Source organism: Cebus imitator, unplaced genomic scaffold (assembly GCF_001604975.1).
Source record: "Cebus imitator isolate Cc_AM_T3 unplaced genomic scaffold, Cebus_imitator-1.0 Scaffold471, whole genome shotgun sequence".
NCBI classification, from domain to species: Eukaryota; Metazoa; Chordata; class Mammalia; order Primates; family Cebidae; genus Cebus; species Cebus imitator.
In genome coordinates this window covers 659,166-685,119 of record NW_016107786.1, presented here as the reverse complement: position 1 = coordinate 685,119, position 25,954 = coordinate 659,166, and the positions used below count along the sequence as shown (strand labels likewise).

The 25,954-nt window shown below is 36.7% G+C and overlaps 1 protein-coding gene across 1 annotated transcript in view; it reads left to right on the top strand.

Moving 5' to 3' along the window:
- The window catches only part of FANCB (FA complementation group B), a 35,783-nt gene extending 19,950 nt beyond the window's left edge, over positions 1-15,833 (top strand). Inside the window, exons 5-9 of the mRNA XM_017512355.2 lie at positions 890-1,018; positions 3,355-3,521; positions 13,460-13,890; positions 14,006-14,243; positions 14,751-15,833. Of these exons, the coding sequence (XP_017367844.1) occupies positions 890-1,018; positions 3,355-3,521; positions 13,460-13,890; positions 14,006-14,243; positions 14,751-15,165 (1,380 nt within the window). The 3' untranslated portion in view covers positions 15,166-15,833. The remainder of the gene's footprint in view (positions 1-889; positions 1,019-3,354; positions 3,522-13,459; positions 13,891-14,005; positions 14,244-14,750) is intronic.
- The last annotated feature ends 10,121 nt before the right edge of the window (positions 15,834-25,954 follow it).

The window sequence follows — 25,954 nt, the reverse complement described above, 5'->3', positions numbered from 1 at the left end:
GATCCACCCGCCTCGGCCTCCCAAAGTGCTGGGATTACAGGCTTGAGCCACCGCGCCCGGCCACATTTTGTTTTTTAAATGTAGAAAAATATGTTTTATTAAAAGCCAGATTAATACTTAAACAGTCTCAGATATCTACCTGAAATGAAACAACTTCTATCAGTTCATTGACATGACTCTAAATTTTCAGTAGCAAAATATATTTTGTGAATGTTTCATCCTTAGTGCTGAAATCTATTTATCCGGTATCATAAAAGGAATGGCTTGCTGTATGCCCAGTTCAGAGCCAAATTGTTATTTTTTTCAGTAGTTTTCAGTAGAGTTGACTCTAGCACTGAGTTTGTTAACACGAAAATATACATGACAGTTTGGGGGCTATTAATTTTATTTTACAATTTTGCTATAAAGGTTACATGAACAGAAAATTTCAAACAGTATCAGATTAAAAGTGATAATTTCTATTCATTATGATGTCTTTGCTTATGTGGATGCCTTGTTTTTGAAGCAGAAATTATTTCAACATGGAAAACAGTTATTTTATATTAGGTGGGTGTATTGGTAGGCCTTGAGTTTTATTCACATTGATTCAAAGTTACTTAATAACTCACTCGTGAAACATGCTATTATATTGCCACTCTCTCAATTTGATGTATAAACTCTATGTTGCAGTTCTTTTCTATATTTTCCTTTGAAAGAATGTACATTTTTTGAGCTTAGAGACTTAAAATCTATAAACACAACAATTTTGCTCTGAGAAGCATTCTACTTTCTATAGAAAAATGAATTGATAAGCACATTTGGAGAAAGTGCTTCCTGAATTAATGGTATGTCCGGCTTCATTTGAAATCATGTTTCTTGCAACTGTTTTTTTTTTCTTTCTACTTTACAGGTTGGTTTTTCTTCTTTACGGGAATTACGGCAGCATCTCTTGCTTAAGGAAAAAATTATTTCAAAATCTTACAAAGCTTTAATAAACCTGGTTCAAGGAAAAGATGATAATACATCAAGTGCAAAGGAGGTAAAAGTAATCATATGACCATTTTTATAATTTTATGAATTGAAAATCTGTAAGCTATTGAAGAGTTATATAAATTAAAATATTAGAATACATTAGAAAATGCTGCTCAGTGGATCAAGAAAAAAAGTAGCAGAGGTTATAATGGTGGACTTCTATGACACTGAAAAAATTTGATTAAGGAGCCAATATTTTATTGGTTTATATGTAACTCTGTAGCAAATTAAAATTTCAGTTATCAGGAACCTTGGGGAACAAGTCATTTTGTTAACAGTAAATTTAACTGTTAAACTTTTTTACTTGTATTGTTTGGATAGAAATTACTCATAGATGAATTATGTATTTCCTGACTTATTTTTATTTATTTATTTTTGAGATGGAGTCTCGCTTTTTTGCTCAGGCTGGAGTGCAGTGGTGTGATCTTGGCTCATTGCAACCTCCACCTCCCTGGTTCAAGCAAGTCCCCTGCCTCAGGTTCCCAAGTAGCTGGGATTACAGGTGCACACCACCACTCCTGGCTAATTTTTTTTTTGTATTTTTGGTAGAGACAAGGTTTCACCATGTTGGTCAGGCTGGTCTAGAACTCTGACCTTGTGATCTGCCCACCTTGGCCTCCCAAAATGCTGGGATTACAGTTGTGAGCCATTGCACCCGGTTTCCTGACTTCTTAAATACAATATACTGAGTATTATTTAACTTTGTATTGGTGATGACATCATTTTATTATTAATATAATGATTGATATTTTAGTCTGTTGCATTGTTTCTTTCTAAGGATATTTTTTCCTCAAGTAAATATTCCTACAGTGCTGTGGGTTTTTTTAGTTCTTCTATCTGCTTTTCATAATTTTAATCTCTTCTTCCTTGTGGCTGACCATCATAAGAACCTCCTCTGGTCCCTTATGTGGTAACTTACACCAGTACATTAATGTAGGAAGTTAGCAAAAACTGCTGAAACTTCATAAAAACAAGACATGCATATTAATTTCATACAGAGAAAGACACAGCATAGCAGCATTATAAGTAAATTAATAAGAGCTGGACTAATGTTGCATTTTATTCCCTCCAGTCACTGTAGTGCCTAGCTCTGACTTCCTTCTGGATTACGCATTCTTGTGATGGCCTATGCTTTGTATTTGTATTTCAGTCTTAGCCATATGAGAGTTTGGGTCCAAAATATGATCTTGTTAATGTAATAAACCATAAAAGAAACACATTGGGTTGCATTTCTATATTACTGTTCTAATTTCCTGGGAAACCTTATGAAAGTCATTGTTAAAATTGTTTCCCCATTTCTTTTCCTCACCTCAATGATTTTGCCAATTTTAGAAAGGGGAAGGAATGTTTAGAAATTAATATATTGAAACTGCCATGTGCAAGGCGCCATTTTTGGCCTTTTACATTGTTAGTTTTAAAAGCAAACCTGGCAGGTAGTAAAAATTTCCCCAGGTTTCAGATGAATAGCCTGCTTCAGAACTCAGAGCTACTGGCAGAAGTGTCACATTCCTGGGAACATATTTAGTCTCCTATTGTGTGAATGCCCCTATCTTTTTTCAGTAATTACCACATAGAGAGTCAATATAGGGTAATAGTTAAGGAAGAGCATGGGCTGTGGAACCAGTCTGCTTCAGTTCAAATCCCAGCTCTGCTACTTGCTGACTGTATGACCCTGGGCAATTTACTTAACTTCCTTGAATCTAATCGTTCTAATCTATAAAATGTAGATGATAACAATACAGACCTAGGGTACTAGGGTTATTGTGTAAGTTAAATGAATTGATACATGAACGGCATTTAGAACAGCGCCTGGTATAAAGTAAACACTCAATAGATACTACTGTTTCTAATGTTATATATCCATATGTGTGTGGAAATGAGTATGACTTGGACTTTAAGAGTAAAATTTTAGCAATAAGCTCTAAGTACTCTAAAGTTAGTTTAATTAGTTTTATCTACACAAAAGTTTATAGTTATAGGCTTAGTGCAAGTCATTGACAAAATACAGACTGGATTATTTTCAGTATAACTGGGGTACATATTATCAGACTTTTTTTTTCAAAATGGACTCCAGGTTTACCTCCTTTTTGGCTCTATGTTGGATATCCTATCTTGCCATACCCCAGTCATGCCATGCTTCTTGATATGAATAGATAGGAAATAATATATATTTTATACATTTCATTTTAGTAAATTGTGTGTAATCTGTAATATGTTATGATTTATTTTTAAATGTTTAGGCCATAAGGCCTGGCCAAAAGCACACTTACTTTTTTATTTAAGTTTTGCTACACATGGTACGTATTTTTTAATCAGTTATTTAAACTTTTTTTTTTTAATAAGGAATGTCTTGTTCCTCTTTGTGGTGAAGAAGAAAATTCTGTCCATATCTTAGATGAAAAGTTATCAGACAGTTTTCAAGATTCAGAACAGCTAGTAGAGAAGATATGGTATCGTGTAATAGATGATAGCTTGGTTGTTGGAGTGAAAACTACATCATCTTTGAAGCTGTAAGTAAATTCCAACATGGAAACATTATCTTGATGCTCCAGAACAGTACTGTCCAATAGAAATTAATGTAATCCACACGTGCAATTTTAAATGTCCTAGAGGCCATATTTAAAAATGTAAATAGAAGCAAGAGAAATTAATTTTTTTTGTTGTTGTTGAAACAGAATCTTACTCTGTTGCCCAGGATGGAGTGCAGTAGCGCGATCTTGGCTCACTGGCAACTTCCACCTCCTGGGATCAAGCAATTCTCATGCCACAGCCTCCCCAGTAGCTGGGATTACAGGCACGCACCATCATGCCCGGCTAGTTTTTGTATTTTGAGTAGAGATGGGGTCTCGCCATCAAACTCCTGACCTCGGCCTCTCAAAATGCTGGGACTACAGGCATGAGCCACCACGCCCAACCCCCTATGTTTTATTTAACCCAATAAGTCCAAAAGATTGTCATTTTAACATGTAATTAGTATAAAAATTATTAATGAGATATTTTGCATTTATTTTTCATACTAAGTTTTTAAAATTTGGTGTGTATTTTATAACACATCACAATTCCGACTAGCCACATTTCTAAGTGCTTAATAGCCACATGTATCTAATAGCTACTCTCTTGGCTAGCACAGCTCTGGAAGTATCTCTTTTACACAAATGCACTGAGTTAATAATATGAAGAGGATGAGGTTTATGAAATTAAGATGCTGCAGTCTCAGGGTGGAGATAATCAAATAGTATAAAGAACTTTCTAATCAAAACATTTAAAAGTATTAGGGATACTTAGAGACTATTGAACAAAGTGAATAGGTAAAAATTTAGTTAAATAACAAAGTATCTTCCTCTGATAATAGACAGTTTTCTCTTTTGGGCTGCTAAAATTATGGATAGAGAAGTAATGTGCATGCCATGTATATTTGCAGTCTAACAAAGAGCTTTTTAGCCAAAACAGGCTAAATACAGGCATTACAGTAACTACACCGAATTTGAGCCACAGATATACAAACAGAGAGAAACCAGGTAGTGCCTTGTAATAGATGATGGCAGTATATTTGAGCAGCCTAACACAGTACTGCTTATCTAGTGGATTTGAGATATGGATTTATTCTTTTGTTTCAGTGAATTTCTAAGCTATTTTGGGCTGGTTGATCATCTGGGTTTTTCTTCTCCTTTCTTTAATGTGGTACTCTATATTAATCAATTTGATATTATAAAACCAGTCTTGCATTCTTGTGATAAGCAGTGTGTCACTGGATTTGGTTTGCTCTCCTTTGGTCAAGAATATTTGCATCTACATTCATGAGTGAAATTGGCTTGAAATTTTCTTGAATACTTGCCTGGTTTTAGTGTGAAGGCTATACTAGTTTATCAGTGAATTGAAGAATGTTTCCTTTTTTCCTGTTCTTTGGAACAGTTTGCATAAATTTGGAATTATCTGCTCTTTGATATTTGGTTTTAGTCGCCTGGAATGCAGTAGAAATCTGGCATTTTCTTTGTAAGGTGACTTTTTTTTTATTGCATTTTAGGTTTTGGGGTACATGTGAAGAACATACAAGATTGTTGCATAGGTACACACATGGCAGTGTGATGTGCTGCCTTCCTCCCCATCACCTATATCTGGCATTTCTCCCCATGCTATCTCTCCCCAACTCCCCACCCCCTGCTGTCCCTCCCCTATTTCCCCCTACAGACCGCAGTGTGTGATGCTTCCCTCCCTGTGTCCATGTGTTCTCATTGTTCAACACCCACCTGTGAGTGAGAACATGTGGTATTTGATTTTTTGTTCTTGTGTCAGTTTGCTGAGAATGATGGTTTCCAGATTCATCCAAGTCCCTATAAAGGACATGAACTCATCATTTTTTATGGCTGTGTAGTATTCCATGGTGTATATGTACCACATTTTCTTTGTCCAGTCTATCATTGATGGGGATTTGGGTTGGTTCCAGGTCTTTGCTATTGTACATAGGGCTGCAATGAACATACGTGTGCATGTGTCTTTATAGTAGAACGATTTATGGTTCTTTGGGTATATACCCAGTAGTGAGATTGCTGGGTCAAATGGAATTTCTATTTCTAGATCCTTGAGAAATCACCACACTGTCTTGCACAATGGTTGAACTAATTTACACTCCCACCAACTGTGTAAGAGTGTTCCTATTTCTCCACATCCTCTCCAGCAGCTGTTGTCTCCAGATTTTTTAATGGTTGCCATTCTAAGGGGCATGAGATGATATCTCAGTGTGGTTTTGATTTGCATTTCTCTAATGACCAGTGAATGATGAGCATTTTTTCATGTTTGTTGGCCTCATGTATGTCTTCTTTTGTAAAATGTCTGTTCATATCCTTTGCCCACTTTTGAATGAGGTTGTTTGCTTTTTTCTTGTATATCTCTTTTAGTTCTTTGTAGATTCTGGATATTAGCCCTTTGTCAGATCGGTAGATTGCAAAAATTTTTTCCCATTCTGTTGGTTGCCAATTCACTCTAATGATGGTTTATTTTGCTGTACAGAAGCTCTGGAGTTTAATTAGATCTCATTTGCCTATCCTGGCTTTTATTGCCATTGCTTTTGGTGTTTTAGTCATGAAGTCCTTGCTATGCCTATGTCCTGGATGGTTTTACCTACGTTTTCTTCTAGTGTTTTTATGGTGTTAGGTTTTATGTTTAAATCTTTGATCCATCTGGAGCTAATTTTAGTGTAAGGTGACAGGTAGGTGTCCAGTTTCTGCTTTCTGCACGTTGCTAGCCAGTTTTCCCAACACCATTTATTAAACTTGGAGTCCTTTCCCCATTGCTTGTTTTTGCTGCGTTTGTCAAAGATCAGATGGTTGTAGATGTGTGGTGTTTCTTCTGGGGTCTCTGTTCTGTTCCATTGGTCTATGTCTCTGTTTTGATACCAGTATCATGCTGTTTTGATTACTGTAGCCTTGTAGTATAGTTTGAAGTCTGGCAGTGTGATGCCTCCGGCTTTGTTCTTTTTGCTTAGGATTGTCTTGGCTATGTGGGGTCTTTTGTGATTCCATATGAAGTTTAAAATGTTTTTTTCCAGTTCTGTGAAGAAGGTCATTGGTAGCTTGATGGCGATAGCATTGAATCTATAGATTACTTTGGGCAGTGTGGCCATTTTCACGATACTGATTCTTCCTAACCATGAGCATGGAATGTTTCTCCATCTGTTTGTGTCCTCTCACATTTTGTTGAGTAGTGGTTTGTAGTTCTCCTTGAAGAGGTCCTTTACATCCTTTGTCAGTTATATTCCTAGGTATTTTATTCTCTTTGTAGCAATTGTGAATGGGAGTTCACTCTTGATTTGGCTGTTTGTCTGTTATTGGTATGTAGGAATGCTTGTGATTTTTGCACGTTGATTTTGTATCCTGAGACTTTGCTGAGGTTCCTTATCAGTTTGAGAAAATTTTGGGCTGAGACGATGGGGTCTTCTAGATATACAATCATGTCGCCTGCAAATAGAAACAGTTCGACTTCCTCCTTTCCTAATTGAATACCCTTTATTTATTTTTCTTACCTGATTGCTCTTGCTAGAATGTCCAATACTATATTGAATAGGAGTGGTGAGAGAGGGCATCCCTGTCTAGTGCCTGATTTCAAAGGCAGTTCTTCCAGCTTTTGCCCGTTCAGTATGATGTTGGCTGTAGGTTTGTCATATATAGCTTTTATCATTTTATGATCTGTTCCATCAATACCTAATTTATTGAGAGTTTTTTTAGCATGAAGGGCTGTTGAATTGAAGGCCTTCTCTGCCTCTATTGAGATAATCATGTATTTTTTTGTCTTTGGTTTCGTTTATGTGATGGATTACATTTATGGATTTGCGTGTGTTGAACCAGCCTTGCATCCCCAGGATGAAGCCTACTTGGTCGTGATGGATAAGCTTCTTGATGTGCTGTTGCAATCTGTTTGACAGTATTTTACTGAAGATTTTTGCATCTATGTTCATCATGGATATTGGCCTGAAGGTTTCCTTTTTAGTTGAGTCACTACCTGGTTTTGGTATCAGGATGATATTGGTCTTATAAAATGAGTTAGGGAGGATTCCCTCCTTTTGTATTGTTTAATATAGTTTCAGAAGGAATGGAACCAGCTCCTCTTTGTACGTCTAGTAGATTTCGGCTGTGAACCCCTCTGGACTTGGACTTTTTTTTGTTGGTAGGCTATTGATTGCTGCCTCAACTTCAGCCCGTGTTACTGGTCTTCTATTCAGGGTTCCAACTTCCTCCTGGTTTAGTCTTGGTAGAGTACAAGTGTCTAGGAATTTATCCACTTCTTCCTGGTTTACTGGTTTATGTGAGTAGAGGTTTTTGTGGTAATCTCTGATGGTAGTTTGTATTTCTGTGGTATCAGTGGTGATATCCCCTTTATTGTTCATATGTTCATCGTAGATATTGGCCTGAAGGTTTCCTTTTTAGTTAAGTCACTACCTGGTTTTGGTATCAGGATGATATTGGTCTTATAAAATGAGTTAGGGAGGATTCCCTCCTTTAGTATTGTTGTAATATAGTTTCAGAAGGAATGGAACCAGCTCCTCTTTGTACGTCTAGTAGATTTTTATTGCATCTATTTGATTCTTCTCACTTTTCTTTTTTATTAATCTGGCTAGCAGTCTATTTTGTTGATCTTTTCAAAAAACCAGCTCCTGGATTTATTGATTTTTTTGAAGCATTTTTTTGTGTCTCTATCTCCTTCAGTTCTGCTCTGATCTTAGTTATTTCTTGTGTTCTGCTAGCTTTTGAGTTTTTTTGATCTTCCTCCTCTAGCTCTTTCAATTTTGATGATAGGGTTTTGTTTTTGATCTTTCCTTGCTCCTTGTGTGGGCATTTATTGGTATAAATTTCCCCCTTGACACTGCTTTAAAGGTGTCCCAGAGATTCTGGTGAGTTGTGTCTTCATTCTGATTGTTTTCAAAGAACATCTTTATTTCTGCCTTCATTTCATTGTTTATCCACTTGACACTCAGAAGCAAGTTGTTCAGTTTCCAAGTGGTTGTGCGGGTTTGAGTGTGTTTCTTTATTCTGAGTTCTAGTCTGATTGCACTGTGGTCTGATAGACTGTTTGTTATGATTCCTGCATTTGCTGAGGAGTAATTTGCTTCCAATGATGAGGTCAATTTTAGAGTAAGTGTAATGTGTTGCTGAGAAAAACATATATTCTGTGGATTTGGGGTGGAGTGTTCTATATAGGTCCACTTGGTCCAGCTCTGCATTCAAGTCCTGGATGTCCTTGTTAATTTTCTGTCTCATTGATCTGCTTAATATTGACAGTGGAGTGTTGAAGTCTCTCATTATTATTGTGTGGGAGGCTAAATCTCGTTTTAGGTTGTTAAGAACTTGCTTTATGTATCTGGGTGCTCCTGTCTTGGGGGGCGTATATATTTAGGATAGTTAGCTCTTCCTGTTGGATTGATCCTTTTACCATTATGTAGTGTCCTTCTTTGTCTCTTTTGATCTTTGTTGGTTTGAAGTCCATTTTATCAGAGATTAGGATTGCAACCCCTGGGGTTTTTTGTTCTCCATTTGTTTGGTAAATCTTCTTCCATCCCTTTATTTTGAGTCTGTGTGTGTCTTTGTATGTGGGATGGGTTTCCTGAGTACAGCACACTGATGGGTCTTGACTTTTTACCCAGTTTACCAGTCTGTGTCTTTTGATTGGGGCGTTTAGGCCATTTACATTCAAGGTTAATATTGTTATGTGGGTATTTGATCCCGCCATTTTGTTACTGGCTGTTTTTCTTTCCTATTAGTTGACTCATTTTCTTCATTGCGTTTTTGGTCTTTGCCAACTGGTTTGCTTTTGCAGTGACTGGTACTTGTTCCTTTCCATGCTTAGTGTTTCTTTCAGGAACTCTTGTAGGGCAGGTTTGGTGGTGATGAAATCTCTTAGTAATTGCTTGTCCATAATAGATTTTATATCTCCTTCACTTACGAAGCTTGGTTTGGCTGGATATGAGATTCTGGGTTGAAAGTTCTTTTCTTTAAGGTCGTTGAATATTGGCACCTACTCTCTTCTGGCTTGTAGGGTTTCTGCAGAGAGATCTGCTGTGAGTCTGATTTGCTTCCCTCTGTTGGCGACCTGACCTTTCTCTCTGGCTGCCCTTGGCATTTTTTCCTTCATTTCAACCCTGGTGAGTCTGGCGATTATGTGCATTGGGGTTGCTCTTCTTGAGAAATATCTCTGTGGAGCTCTCTGTATTTCTTGAATTTGAAATTTGGACTGCCTTGCAAGGCTTGGGAAGTTCTCTTGGATAATATCCTAGAGCATGTTTTCCAGCTTGGATTCATTCTCCCCATCATATTCAGGTACACCGATCAAGTGTAGATTAGATCTTTTCACATAATCCCATATTTCTTGGAGGCTTTGTTCATTTCTTTTCACTCTTTTTTATCTTGTCTTGCCTTCTCTTTTTATTTCACTGAGTTGATCTTCAATCTCTGATATCCTTTCTTCTGCTGGATCAATTCAGCTATTAAACCTTGTGTTTGCTTCACATAGTTCTGTTGTGTTTTTCAACTCCATCAAGTCGTTTATGTTCTTCTCTAAGCTGGTTATTCTAGTTAGCATTTCATCTAACCTCTTTTCAAGGTTTTTGGTTTCTTTGCATTGAGTTAGGATGTGTTCCTTTAGCTCAGAAAAGTTTATTATCCACCTTCCGAAGCCTGTTTCTGTCAATTCGTCGCACTCTTTCTCAGTTGTGTTGTGTTTCCGTGTTGTTGAGGAATTGTGATCCCTTGAAGGAGAAGAGGTGTTCCGGTCTTTGATGGTTTCATCTTTTTTGCACTGTTTTTTTCCCAGTTTTGTGGATTTACCTGGCTGCAGTCTCAGGGAGCTGCTTGATGAGGTCGATTGTCTGCCTGTAGAGGCACTACTGGGTTTCTAGGGACTCCTTCAGGTTACTAGGGAAGCTTCCTGTTCTTTTTTGTTTCCACTGGGGGTTTAGGCCTGCCTCTTCCACTGGCCTAGCAGCACTGCTGGGTGGTCAAGAATGCAGTCCCGTTGCTATGTAGGCTTCCTGTGTTTTTTGTTAAAACATGTAGCCCAGCCCCATCCCTCTAATGGTGGGTTGTGCCTTTCCTCCACTGGGCTGGGTCGTTCAGGGTTCATCTTAGACTGTGGCACTGGCTGTGCAACCCACTAGAGTTAGAGCTTCAGCCCTCTGGAGTTTGTCAGGGAGGGTAGGGACCCACCCAGCCACACTCAGCTATCTCCCCCTTTTAGCTTCCTCTCTCTCAGGTCATGGGGTAGGGGCCCGCCCAGCTGCTTCATCCATCCATCCTCCCTCTTACAGCTCCCTCTCTCTCCGGGTGGGGGAGGGGGTGATAGCTCGGTCCACAGGCTCTCCAGGCTGACTTTTGGGCTTATGCATCTTTTTAGGTCTGTGTGTCAATCTGAGACACCATCCTGGATTATTATTCAAGTCCACACTTGTAATTCCTGGCATTTGACTGGCAAAGATCCCCTGTTCTGTGTATTGCTGAGGCTTTGGGGGAAGCACTGTATCTGGACCGGTGTGCCAGAGGGGGAGCCTCTGTCTCACCGGTCAGATGCACTTTCTGGGTGAAGCAGCACCCATCCCCACCTTGGTCTGCCCTGCCTGGGCTTTGCTCACTGTTGGACCAGACCCGTTGAAATACACCTGGTACCTCGGTTGGAGCTAGGAGATCTCTGGATTTCTGCGTCTCTCTCAATGGGTGTTGTGTGCCGGAGTTGTTCTGTTCAGCCATCTTGGAGCAGAGTTATCTGTATTCCTTTCACTAATTTTATCTTCAGTTCTTTCTGTTCAGCTATTTAATCCAGTCATTGAGTTTCTAAGTTTTATTATTATTTATATTGTCATAAATTTTATTCTTTCTCTTTTAGATCTGCCTGGTAATTTTTATTCTTATATTTTTCATCTTGTCTTTTTTTCATATACTAAGCAGAATTACTTAAAAATGTTTTTATATATAGAAAATTTCAAATGTACAAAGAGAATAGTGTGGTGAACCCTTCTGCCCATAACCCTGCTCCAGTAATTATCAACTAATTGCTAATCTTGTTTCATTTATACGTCCATGCATTCCTCACCGTCCAGCCCCCAGATTATTTTGAAGCACTCAAAGGCATTATGTTATTTCATCTGTAGCTATTCCAGTGTATGTATCTAAAATGTAAGAACTTAAAATATATATCTAATTACACCCTAAAAAATTTATTCCCCCAGTAAATGGTCAAATATACCATTTGTCTGAATTTTAAAATATTTTTTCAGATCATGAGCCAGATAACAACTATAAATTGGACTTGACTGTTCTAAGTCCCTTGTTATCTGTAGGTATCCTTTTTCTGTCTTTTCTTTTTTCTTGCAAACTGTATTTTATAGAAGCCAGGCAGTTTGCCCAGTGAAGTTCTATAAACTGGATTTTTCTGATTACATCCTGTGGTATTGCTTAACATGTTTCTCTGTCTCCTGTATTTTCTCTAAATTAATGGTTAGATCTAGAGACTGGGTCAGAATAATGCCTGAATTTTTGTTAACAGAGTACTTAGTAGTATTGCTTTCTTCCATTGGGAGTTATATAAAGTGTGATCATTTTTATTTTGTGATGTTAGCAGCTGTTGATGCTTATTGCTTAGCTCCATTGTTTCAGTAGATTTTACAACATGGTGGTATTCTAATTCTATTATTGCTGCTTTATTTATTAGCTACAATACTTCTATGAAGAAGAACTCCTTCATGTCAATTATTTAGTTAGACTCTCAAATGTAGTTTGTAATTTAGAAATCAGAATTTGAGTGCAAGAGGTGCTTATTTATCTTGAGTGGGTTATTGCTTCTAGGCCTTTTTAGTAAGCAGAGGTAGAAAATAGGTTTTTTGCTAGTTTGGTTTGTTGTGGTTTGGTTTGTTTAGAGATAAAATATAGTGTAAGTCCATGCTGATACTTCCAATTCAGATTAAGGACTTTAAGATTTTACTTAATCATCATGATGTAAAAACTTCAAGGTTTTTACTTATCATCATGATGTATCTTCTTTCTCCCCTGTTGAAAATCCCAATTCTCAAAAAGAAAAAAAACCCAGAAAATCCCAATTCTCTGTTGCACCTACTACATAATTACTCTACAGTATATATGTAATGTTCATAAAACCGCACTACAAACAAAAAAATAGTTCAATTAATGCAAATTAAGATTTTTGAGTTCTTTTTAAATCTTTAGTATAACCCATTAGACATACAGTCAAATTCCTGTATTAAAGGAGTTTTCTGTATTAAATGCCTACATTAAAGTCCTTTCTTTGGTCATGTCACCATTCTTACCTCATTTTACTTGACAAACTTTGACAGTGCTGGAATGTACTATAACAAGCCTGCATACATTTGTAAATTATTATAAATGTAGATATGGAAAGAACTCCTGAGGGATAAACAATATTCTCAATGAAAAAGCAGATTTTATTCAAGTCATTTAGAGGAACATAAAATACCATTTTTAGTTTAGAGCTATTTGCATTCTAAGGTATTACCTAAATAAATTGTTAAAAAATAGCAAGTAGGTTTTTTCTTGTTTAGAGAGAAGAGAAAAAAAAGACCTACCTCAAAAATAAAATCCTGGCATTATTTTGCCATTCATTTATCTTAAAAAAAGTTTTTTCTTACTTTAATTTATCTTACTATAATTTCTAATGCCATTCTTCTATCTTAAAAATTTTAGTTTCCTAAAACCTAGCATATTTACAATGTTTTTGCTTGCCTTTTTAAAGAGAAGTGTTATCACAGGACCTTTAAAAATGTGTTTGACTTTTAATCTTAACTTTCTGATATATTTTACATTTGAAATAATGTTTTCTAGGAAAGGAAAGAATAAGCATTTTTTTGTTTACTGTTGTTTATATGACATTTAATTATCAATTTGATTTTAAAGAATGAGCTTTTAGATTAAACCAAAATCTGGGTTTTTTACAGGTCCCTGAATGATGCGACTTTGTCACTGTTAATGGATCAAGCCCATGGCTCTGGATTTCGGCTTCTTAAGTGCCAAAATAGAGTGATTAAGTTGAGTGCAAGACCTTTCCCAGCACCATACTTGATGCCATGTGAAATAGGATTGGAAGCAAAAAGGGTCAAATTGACCCCTGATAGCAAGAAAGAGGAAAGCTTTGTTTGTGAACACCCATCTAAGAAAGAGTGTGTACAGATAATTACTGCTATAACATCTCTTTCACCACTTTTAGCATTTAGCAAATTTTGTTGCACTGTACTGCTACAAATTATGGAGACGGAGAGTGCTAACTGCCTTAAAAATCATTATGTTGTGTGTGGCAGAGTTGTTTTAAGTCTAGAAGATCTTTCAGCTGGGAAGTACCTACTGACATTTCCAAAGAAGAAACCTATAGGTAATTTTCTTGGCATTTTAAAATTATATATTTAATTGAATTAGAAAATTTTAAGAATTCTGTTTATCTGATAATGGACAGAGTTTAATTATAGAGCTTGTGACTCCTTTTGTAGAGCACATGGAAGATCTTTTTGCACTTCTCGCAGCATTCCACAAATCTTGTTTTCAAATCACATCACCTGGCTATGCCCTGAATTCAATGAAAGTTTGGCTCTTAGAACATATGAAATGTGAAGTAATCAAAGAATTTCCAGAAGTATACTTTTGTAAAAGGCCAGGAAGTTTCTATGGGACACTCTTCACCTGGAAACAAACAACACCATTTGAAGGGATTTTAATAGTCTGTTCCAGGTAATGCACATTAAATTGTAATCAGTACAGAGAAGTTAGTATGTATACGTGTGATCAATGTATGGTTCAACCGTGATCCACATGTGGGGTTCAGTATTATTGAGAAATATGTCAGAGCCATGGCCTAGTGTGAATGGACACATTGGCTTCATTTATGAACTGAAGATCTCTGTTTTAATTTTATGTTTGTTTTTGGCTTTTTTTAGTGCCTAGTAATTATTTTTGGATTTCCCATTACCTCTTCTCCACAATAAAATTTAAAAAAATAATATATTGACCTTATTACTCAGCAAAAAAATATTTTAATTGGAAACAATCTGATTGACTTGATATGGGATATGTATATCTGATTGCTGTAGTCTAAATTTTATCAATGCTCACGTGCATAATTGGTTCTATTTATCATTATGGTGTTGATAAATGAATATTGATTACTGCAGTATATTGTAATGACTGCTTTGTGCTGTCCTAACTTTTGTAATATTATGTTTTTTTTTTTAATTTTAGGAATCAAACAGTTATGTTCCAGTGCCTTCATAATCTCATCAGAATTCTTCCTATAAACTATTCCCTCAAAAATCTAAAATCAGGAAGTGAGAATTTCCTAATTGATAATATGGCATTTACTTTGGAGAAGGAACTAGTCACCCTTAGTTCTCTTTCTTCTGCCATAGCTAAATATGAAAGCTATTTTGTACAAAGCTGTGAAGTGAGCAAAGGAAAGAGTAGTGTCATCGCGGCTACTTTATCAGACAGAAGGGAGGAAATCCATCCCTACAGAAAAAAACTTCAGAGAGAAAAGAAGAAAATGTTGCAAACGAACCTAAAAGTGAGTGGTTCCCTTTACAGAGAAATAACTTTCAAAGTAGTTGATGTTCAATTGAAATCAGACTTTGCTGCACAGAAACTGAGTAATTTATAATTATAATCTCAATTTGATCATAGTTTAAAATATGTTTTCACCATCACATAAGATGTTGGTTCTACTTGCTACATGCCTCCTTTGTAAAAATAAACACTGAGGCTTACTGTAGTAGAATCTTCAGTTTTGATGATGCATAAAATAAACATAGGCGGTTCTCAATTAGGGCCATTTTAGGTCCCTCTCCTCTACCCCTAAGGGGCATTTGGCTATGTTTGGAGATATTTTTTTTTTTTTTGGTTGTCAGAAGTTGTGGAGTCAGGAAGGGGTGAGGCAGGGGTGCTATGGGCGTCTAGTAGATAGAGGAAACCAGAGATGCTACTAAACCTCCTACTATGCACCAGACAGCCCCCCTACAACAACGAATTATCCAGCCCAAAACGTCAGTAATGCAGAGGTTGAGAAATCCTGTCTTAGAATTACTTAAGAGAAGACTGAAATGGTATAATAGTATTTTGGTCTAAATCTTTTAAAAACTTCATTTCTTTCTTGTTGTCTGCTTAGTAAAACCTAGCCTGTAAAAATATACTTCAGATAGATGAATTAAGCAAGGTGGTCAGGATCCACAATTTTCTGAAATATCAGTATTTCTCCTACAGAAATTTAAATGGCAGATTGTCTGGGTGAGACCATTAAAATTAAAGTTTTTTAAAACCCTTGTCAATTTGAATGTTATTAGAAAGCTGCCCAGAAATTATACAATTTCTGGGCAGCTTTCTATAAGAATGTGAAAATTGTAAGACATTTTTCTGAAAAGCACATCTCTTTCAAAAAGCTAAGTATACCTCACAGGCTACTGTTTAAATTAAAAAATGAAAATGCTTTTAAGCTATCTGAAATTCCAACTCTAGGCAAAGTTAAAATATGAAATTCTGATTAAAGTAACGTAAAGAATATGGTACTCCTTAGGGACTGAGAAATCTAAAAATAAATGGAAATTCACTTCAGTTAAGAAGTGATTTATAACGGGTCCAGTGAGATACATTTCAAAGGGATAAAAATTTAAGCTAGTCTTTTCTTTGAAAAATAAGAATTCTGAAATAATAAGAGAGCATCAGAAGAAAGAAAAAGACACAAAAGGATATGGGCCAAAATAAATGTTCCTGATCCTTTTTGCTCTATAATCCCTAAGTGAGATGCAGGTTTCCATCTCAGTTGAAAGAAATAAAGATGAGTATAGAAAGTGACATCTTGTGCTTGTAGCTGTGAAGTGCTAATTCTCTCATGCCTTAGAAATGCTTATACCTAATGATCTTGTGATGCACATGGTTTTAGAGAATATAGGCTATTAGTTTCTTGTCTTGGTTTTTATGATTGTCCGTGTAATAGGGGACCTCCAATGGATTTCTAGTAATCCATTGCAAATTGAGATAGAACTCTACAGCTCTGTCCCTATGAAATGTCAATGGAAAATATTTCAGACTTTCTGCAAATGGAAATGGAATAAGTTCAGGATTAATTGTGGAAATCTAGAAAGAGTAATGTGTCATGTGCTGTCTGTTGAAACTGCCCATGACATGTTCTGAAAGAACAACCAAATATAAAATATAGGAAGTAAATTGTAAAGTAGAGGTGATGAAAAAACTAAACTGTCATGTTAGTAGGGTTGCTTAGAAAAAAACAAACTAAACAGGATTTAATTGTAATAGTTTATGTGTAGGGAAGTTAAGATACTAAAAATTAGCATATTGCTTATTTTTAAATTATCAATGCAACCAAAAGATGCAGATATGCCAAATAACTTACAAGTGAATTTTGTACTCCAGTATTTTTTTTAACTGACTATAAACTAGAAAAGTCAAAGTTGAAGAAATGGCATTGTGGCTACTTTCATGATTCAGTTGTCTTTTTGCATCTACAAGCATATTTTATTGAACTCTCTTGAGTTCAATCTATTCTCCTGCCTCAGCCTCCCAAGTAGCTGGCATTATAGGTGCCCACCAACACGCCTGGCTAATTGCTGTATTTTTAGTAGAGATGGGGTTTCACCTTGTTGGCCAGGCTGTTCTTAAAGTCCTGATCTCAGGTGATCCGCCCGCCTCAGCCTCCCAAAGTGCTGGGATTACAGGCGTGAGACACTGTGCCCAGCATAACCTTTTCAATGATAACATATATGTGCTAAAACATGAGTGGTTGCCTTTTAGTATATACTAGGGAATGAAAAATAACCCTTTCTAACTTCATTCTAACCTCCATTAAAAAACAACGTGATGATAATTTTAGTAGGTTTTTTTGTGAGCCTGACGAGATGGGTAAGATTTAGAATGACTAAGTAATTTGGTTATGTCAAGTGCAATAATAAAATCATCTTACAAATTATTCCAATAGGAAATCAATATGCTTTAATACTGGAAAGATTCTGGTAAAAGTAGTAAGTACACTGGGAGTGGGATGGGGGTAGGTGGTGATGGTGGTAGAATCTGAAGGAGACCAGGACCAAATGTGTTCTTAATAGTCTGCAAAATCTTAAGAAAAACTGAACATGCAGCACATGTGTTAGGCTCAGGAAGGGTGGGTAGGGCTTGGTATGCAGGCTAGTCAGGTGTTTCCTGAAGCCAGTGCCAGCTAGAAGGGGAATTAGCCAGTAAATATAAATAGTAGGAAAAAGAATTATCCACAAGATTTAGGGAAAGTGTTAAAGAAAATTATAATCCATACTTTATTACCAATTTTCCGTGGCATGCTGGGTAATGTCAATAGTGAATATTTATTGATCATTGTGTGCCAGATATTGATCTGAATGTGTAGCCCATATGATCCTTACAACCTTATAAAACTGTTTCCCAGGATAGTAGCTATGAGTCACATAGGACTATTTATATTTAAATCAATTAAAATACAATAAGGTTATATGTTTAGTTCCTTAGTTGATCCTAGTCACATTTAAGCTGCTCAGTAGCCACATGAGGCTAGTGGCTACCATTTGGTCAGTGCAGAGTAGAACATTCCCAGAATCACAGAAAGTTATGTTAGGCAATGCTGTTATAAGATGTATACTATTAACTAGCTCTATTTATTGATAAAGAGACTGAGACCAAGATAGGTTAAATAATATATCCAAAGTCATATAGCTGCTAAGGAACAGAGCCAGGATTCTAATCATCCAGTCTAGGTGTAGAACCTTTGCTCTTTCACCACCATGCTATTCTGTGTCAGTTTGTAGTAAAACACTGCCATGTCTTGACAGTTTTATATTACCAAAATCTATTTATTGTTAAAAAGGGAAAGTTGCACATAATACACAATTCTATAAAAGTATAAAGCTGTTAATATAATAGAATTGTTAGGGAAAATGTGGGCCACATCATCCAAAATCCTGTAATGAGCAAGTTATTAGAATTGGTTGATGGCTCCAGCTAAGTGTTATCTCTTGACTCCTTCCCTCCAATTATGTCTAAATACCTGTGTGTCTGTTTGCTATTTCCTCTCAGTTTTCTTTGTTAGAACCACCAGTCTCCAGAATTATTGCATTACCATTGCTGGTTCATGTTTTGGGGTTTTTTAAAATGAAAGCGTCAATTCTCTAAATAGCCTTTTGTTAGTTTCTCTTTGAGACATGTCTAGGTCCTGAGCTGAAGTGTTTGTCAGTGGCTAGCGATCACTGCAGTTGAGGGCTTGGGATTCCAGGGAAAGATGCAGGGTGTCTAGCCAGGAAAACTTACATTTTTATTCTCTATGAGTACTACAGCACTTGAGAAGAAAAGGAAGTAGAATTCTGTTTTCTATTTGTACCCTTTGCCTACTCTAATCATTCCAAGTGATATGCCTGTAGAAAACATTTCACCTCTGGTGCCTGGCAACAGAGCGAGACTCTGTCTCAAAAAAAAAAAAAAAAAAGAAAAGAAAACATTTCACCTCTTGTAAATTATCAATAGTGTATAAAGTAGAAGGGAATATAGAGATCTTTCTTTCATTCAATCATGTGTCTATAGAGGTTTCATTGAATATATTCTCATGCACATCTAGGTGCCAGAGATAGATAAATTTAAGACTCTTCTTGAAGTAGTATTTTAATATAATGGTGTTTTACCTCATGATTCAGAAAGAAATATCTACACAAAGAAAGAAGTTCAAATCAGAGCACTTTGAATAGCAGAAAGGGGTCTGAAATATTTAAATCATGATTTTGAAGTCTTTCTTGATTGAAAAATTGGTTTATTATATTGGGGAACTGTAAAATAATTATATTTAAAGCTTTTTAGAAATAAAATTTGTTGTAAAAATTTAAATAACATAAGCATGTACATTAAAGCAGATAACTTTTAAAAATTGATTACCTGAATTATTTTGCCCTATTTATTTATTTAGTGTAGTTGAAAAACATTACATTTACCGTCCTAACAATTTTTAAGCATATAGTTCTGTAGTGTTACATATGCTCATGTTATTGTATAGCAGATCTCTAGAGCTTTTTCATCTTGCAAATCTGAAACTCTATACCCATAGAGCATTAATTACCTCTCTCTTTTCCACCAGCTCTTGGCAACCACCTTTCTACTTTCTATGATTTTAACTACTTTAGATACTTAATATGAGTGGAATCATACAGTATTTATATTTTTGGACTTGGCTTATTTTACTTAGCACAGTGTCCTTGAGGTTTATTCGTATTATAGCTTGTGACAGTATTTCTTTCTGTTTAAAGCTGCATAGTATTCCATTGTGTGTATATATATCACATTTTGTTTATCTGTTCATCTGTTGATAGACATTTAGGTTGCTTCCACTTCTTGGCTATTATGAATAATACTGCAATAAACATGGGTGTGCAAATAACTTTTTGAGATTCTATTTCCAGCTTTTTTGGATATATACACAGAAGTGAGATTACTAGGTCATATGTTAATTTTATTAATTTTTTGAGAAACCGCTGTACTATTTTTTATAATAACTACACTATTTTACATTCCCACCAACAGTGTACAAGGATTCCAATTTCTCTGTGTCCTTCCCAACACTTATTATTTTCTGTTGTTTTGATACTAGCCATCCTAATGGTTGTGAGGTAATGAATTATTTTGCCCTTGAGAGACCCTGGGTAGCCTTTTGAGTTTCCAGTTCAGTCACTTTTCTTTCTCTACATCAGTAGTTCTTAAAATGTGGTCCTGGAAGGAATAGCATCAGTGACATCTGAGAATTTATTAGAAATGCTAATTGTTGGGCCCTATCTCAAACCTGCTAAATCAGAAACAGAGTTGGGCGTGGTAATCTATCTTAACAAGCCCTCTAGGTTATTCTGATACACACTCAAGTTTGAGAACTGCTGCTCCACACTAATAATTCTCAGCCATGGTTGTATATAAGAATCACCCAAGGGCTTCTTAAAATGTTTTTCTGATCTTAAGCCCCACCTCAAAGAAAGATTTTGATCCATATGGTTTAGGGAGGTTTTGCCTTGAGCCTTGGCATCAGTTTAAAAACTCCCTAGGTTTTTTTTGTGTTTTTTTGAGACAGTGTCTCACTGTTTCCCAGGCTGCAGTGCAGTGGCACAATCTCGGCTCACTGCAGCCTCCACCTCCCGAGTTCAAGCAATCCTCCCACTTCAGCACCCTCGAGTAGCTGGGACCATGGGTACACACCACCATGCCTGGCTAGTGTGTGTGTGTGTGTGTGTGTGTGTGTGTGTGTGTGTGTGTGTGTGTGTGTGTGTGTGTGTGTGTGTGTGTGTGTGTGTGTGTATAGTTTTGTTTTGTTTTGTTTTGTAGAGACAGGGTTTCACCATGCTGCCCAGGCTGGTCTGTAACTCCTGGGCTCAAGCGATCTGCCTCCCAAAGTGTTGGGATTTTAGTTGGGAATACAGGCATGAACCACACACCCAGCCTCCCCTGGTGATTGTACAGCCAGATTTAAGAGCCACTGCCATACAATCAGCTTGACCATTTCAGGGTGCAGGGCTTCATGGATTTTTCTTTTTTAGTAGCATCATTGTCTTAACAATGTAATAGTGCTTCTCAGACTTTAACATACATACTATCACCTGGAGATCTTGTTGAAATCTACTTTGTGATTCAGTATAGTCTAGGGTGGGACCTGAGACTGCATTTCTAACAAGCTCACAGTTGATGCTGATTCTGCTGGTTCATGGGCCCCACTTTGAGACTCAAGGTAATAAGTAACCCTCATCAAAGTCAAGGCTTTTGTTTTGGGGGAAATTGAAGTATTTAAATAGAGTTTTGTTGTCATTCCAAAAAGTCTTCACCATCCGATGTGTTCTCTGAATGGATAAATACAAGGTAATCCATGTTTACTTGTGTTGTGCTTTCATTGATAGAAATTTTGTACCAAAGTATTTCCCTGCATTATCTGTGTTCCAGCATCTTTGGTGATGAACGGAAAATGAAAAGATACATGAACTTAATCTTTTACATTTTACCATTTAGGTTATTGTTCATGCCTTATGTAAATAATCATTGTGGAAGGATATGTTTTCTTTAATTCCTAAAATGAGAAATTACTGTGAACACTGAAGCAATGGGATGATGATGATTGTACAATGCCTAATATCCTTTATTCATTAGGAATTACACTGAAAGAAAACCCAACTTGAAACAGATGTACACATGAGAGACATATAAGCTTTGTTGTAACCAGTGGACAGCATTCAAGCTTGAGTCAGTTTGATTCAACAGCTAGCAGGATATTAAGGAGATTGTCAGCTTCCTCCTAAAGTTGCCCTGCCCCATGTATGGAAGGGCTGCAACACTTAAAGGATACACATCTGCACACCACTCCATCTAGAAGAGAGCATTATAGAAAAGTGAGGAACCTTCTTCTCCAAAGGAAGATCTTCCCTCATGTCTTACTGCCCCACATTCATTCACACATTCAATCCTGAACTAATATCTGTGGCCAGTTGAATACCCTGTATTAATTGGCTTAGACTTGAGGATAGAGAGGGAGACTTCACATTTTACTGTCTACTATTACTGCAGTTTTTTATATAGGCATTTGTTTATAGGTTGAATTATGTCCCCCCAAAAAAGAGATGCTAAGGTTCTAACTCCTGGTACCTCAGAATGTGGCCTTGTTTAGAAATAGGGTTGTTGCAGATGTGGTTGAGATGAGGTCATACTGGAGTAGGGTGGGTTGCATTTCAATGACTGGTGTCTTCTTAAGATGGCCATGTTAATACAGAGACACAAGGAAAATGCTCATGACAAGGCAGGGACTGAAGTTATATAGCTGCCAGCCAAATATTGCTGGCAATATTTGATCATGTAGATCATCTGAAGGTAGGAAGAAGTAAGAAAGCTTTCAGAGGGAGCCTGGTCCTGTCAACAGCTTGATTTCAGACTTTTAGCCTCCAGAACTGAGAAACAATAAATTTCTGTTGTTTAAACCACCCAAGTTTTGGTATTTTATTACAGCATCCCTAGGGAACTAGTACAACATTCATTACTTGTAGAAATTAGAAAATCAAGGGTATGTTGGAAGAAGGAAGGTAGGTTATTCTAAAGTGAACAAAAAAACAGTGTGATGTTTCCAGAGGACTATAAACATGATTGTTAGTGGTCAGTCTGTCCTAAATACTTTTTAATTTTTTTTAGTTTTTCTCATCTTCATTGCTACTCCCTACTTCATGCTGCCATTATTTCTTATGTGGACTATTTCAGCAGCTTCCCAACTTGTTTCCTTATTTTTACTCTTGCTTCCTTCTAGTCTTGGTCTACAAACTGCAGCCATGGTTGTCTTCTCAAAGCACAAGTCTGATCATCCACTGCTGAAAACCTATTCATCATCTTTCCACTGTTTCAGTGTTCATTCAATGGCTTCCCATTACTTTTAGAATGAAGATCAAATTCCCTATGTGGCATGCAAGGTATGGTGTCCTCTAGCCTACCTCTTGAGTCTATCTAAGATTCCATTCCCCATCTCTGTGGGCTCTAGTTTTTCTTTTATTAATGATTCTTAAAGGGTGGGGAACCAGAATCGCTGGAGTTAAATATATGTGTACTTACATGTACACAAAGACATGCATATACAAGCATGCCTTGTTTTGTTGTGCTTCATATATATTACATTTTTTTTTACAAATGGAAAGCTCCGCAACCCTGCATTAAGCAAGTCTACCATTTTTCTGACATAAGGTGCTCATGTTGTGTCTCTGTGTCACATTTTTAATTCCTGCAATATTTCAAACTTGTTCTTTATTATTATGTGTGTTATGGTAATCTGTGATCAGTGATTTTTGACACTACCTTTGTAACTGTTCTGGGTGCCACAAACCACACCCATATAAGATGACAAGCTTAATTTATCAATGTGTGTGTTCTGACTGCTCTACCTACTGGCCGTTCCCGTTTCTCTTCTACTCCTCAGACATCCCTATTCTCTGATACACAACACTTATTGAAGTTAGGCCTACAGTGGCCTCTTGAGTATTCAAGTGAAAGGAAGAGTTGCATGTCTCTCACTTGAAATCAGAAGCCAGAAATGATTAAACTTAATGAGGAAGGCATGTTGAAAGCCAAGATAAGCTAAAAGCTAGGCTTCTTGCCACAGTTAGCCAACCCATGATTGCAAGGGAAAAGTTCTTGAAATTAAAAGTGCTATTTCAGTGAACACACAAATGATAAGAAAGCAAAATGGCCTTATCTTTGATAAGGAGAACGCTTGAGTGATTTGGATAGAAGATCAACGTTCTTCTATTACAGTATTTACTTAAGTCAAAGCCTAATCCAGAACAGGCTCTAACTCTCTTCAATTCTGTGAGAGCTGAGAGAGGTGAGGAATTGCAAGGAAAGCTGGAAGATAGAAAAGGTTGGTTCATGAAGTTTAAGGAAAGAAATCCTGTCCATAACAGAAAAGTGTGAGGTGGAGCAGCAGGTACTGATATAGAAGCTGCAGCAAGTTGTCCAGAAGATGTAACTAAGGCCATAAATAAAAGGAGCTATACTAAACATTAGATTTTTAAAGTAGACGTAACAGTCTTCTCTAGGAAGATGTTATCTAGGACTTTCATAGCTAGAAAGAAGTCAGTGCCTGGCCTCAAAACTTCAAAGGACAGCCTGACTGTCTTGGTAGGGGCTACTGCAGCTGATGACTTAAAGACAATGCTTATTTACCATTCTGAAAATCCTAGGACCTTAAGAATTATGCTAAATCTATTCTTCCTGTGCTCTGTAAATGAAACCACAAAGCCTGGATGACAGCACATCTCCTTACCACATTGTTTACTGAATATTGTAAGCCCACTATTGAGACCTGCTCAGAACAAAAAGATTTCTGACAAAATATTACTGCCCATCGACAATGTTCCTGGAGACCCAAATACATTTTGTAAGGCTATAGCTGCCATAGGTAGTGATTCCTCTGATGGATCTGGATAAAGTAAATTGAAAATCCTCTGGAAAGAATTCAACATTCTGGATGCCATTAAGAACATTTGTGATTCATGAGAGGAGGTCAAAATATCAAAATTCAGCTGGGTATGGTGGTTCACACCTGTAATCCTAATAGTTTGAGATACCAGGGCAGGAGGAATACCTTCAGTCCAGGAGTTTGAGACTAGCCTGGGCAACATAGGGCGACCCCATATCTACAAAATATAAAAATAAATTAGGCAGGTATGATGGTGTACACCTGTGGTCCCAGCTTCTTGGGAGGCTGAGGTGGGAGGATCTCTTCAGCCTGGGAGGACAAGGTTGCAGTGAGCTGTGATTACTCCATTGCATTCCAGCTTGGGTGACAGAGACCATCTGAAAAAAAAAAAATCAACTTTAACAGGAGTCTGGGAAAAGTTGAGTCCCTCTCTCATGGATGACTTTAAGGGGTTCCAGATTTGAGTGGAAAAAGTAACTGCAGATGTGGTAGAAATAGCAAGAGAACTAGCACTAGAAGTGAATCCTGAAGATGTGACTGAATTGCTGCAATGTCATGATCAACCTTGAATGGATGAGGGGTTTTTATGGATAAGCAAAGAAAGTAGTTTCTTGAGATGGAATCTACTCTTGGTGAAGGTGCTATAAACATTATGGAAATGACAACAAAGGACTTAGTACATAAACTTATTTGATAAAGCAGCAGCAGCGGTTGAGAGGATTGACTCCAATTTTGAAAAAAGTTCTACTGTGGGTAAAATGCAATGAAATGGCATTATATGCTACAGAGAAATCTTCTATGAAAGGTAGAGTCAATCAACATGGCAAACTTCATTGTCTTATTTTAAGAAATTACCACAGCCACCTCAGTATTCAGCAGCCACCACCCTGATCAGTCAACAGCCATCAACATCAAGGCAAGATCCTAGACTAGCAAAAAAATTATAACTTACTGAAGGCCCAGGTGATGGTTAGCCTTTTTTAGGAATAAAGTATTTTAAAATTAATGTATATACATTATGTTTTTTTTTCATTATGGTTTTTAGACATAATGATATTACACACTTAGTAGATTAAAGTATAATTTAAACATAACTTTCATATGTACTGGGAAACAAAAAAGTGTGGTTCACTTTATTAAAATAGGTTGCTTTTTTATGGTGGTTTGGAACTGAACCCAAAATGTCTTCGAGGTATTCCTATATATTCCTAGACTTGCTTTATATCTGAACCAGAATCATCAAGGGTAAGGCCTGGCTAAATATATTTTTTAAAGCTACAAATGTGATTTTGATGCTCATCATTAGTTAAAAACCATGAGATGGTCAGTGGAAGGAGCAGGAGTAGTCAAGGAGTACTCCTAGGTTTTTATTTTGGATTAATTATATAGAGGATTTTGGAAGAATAGTTTGAACTCCTTCAATAAATATATCCCACTTTGTGAAAACAATTTTTATTAAATGGGCTGA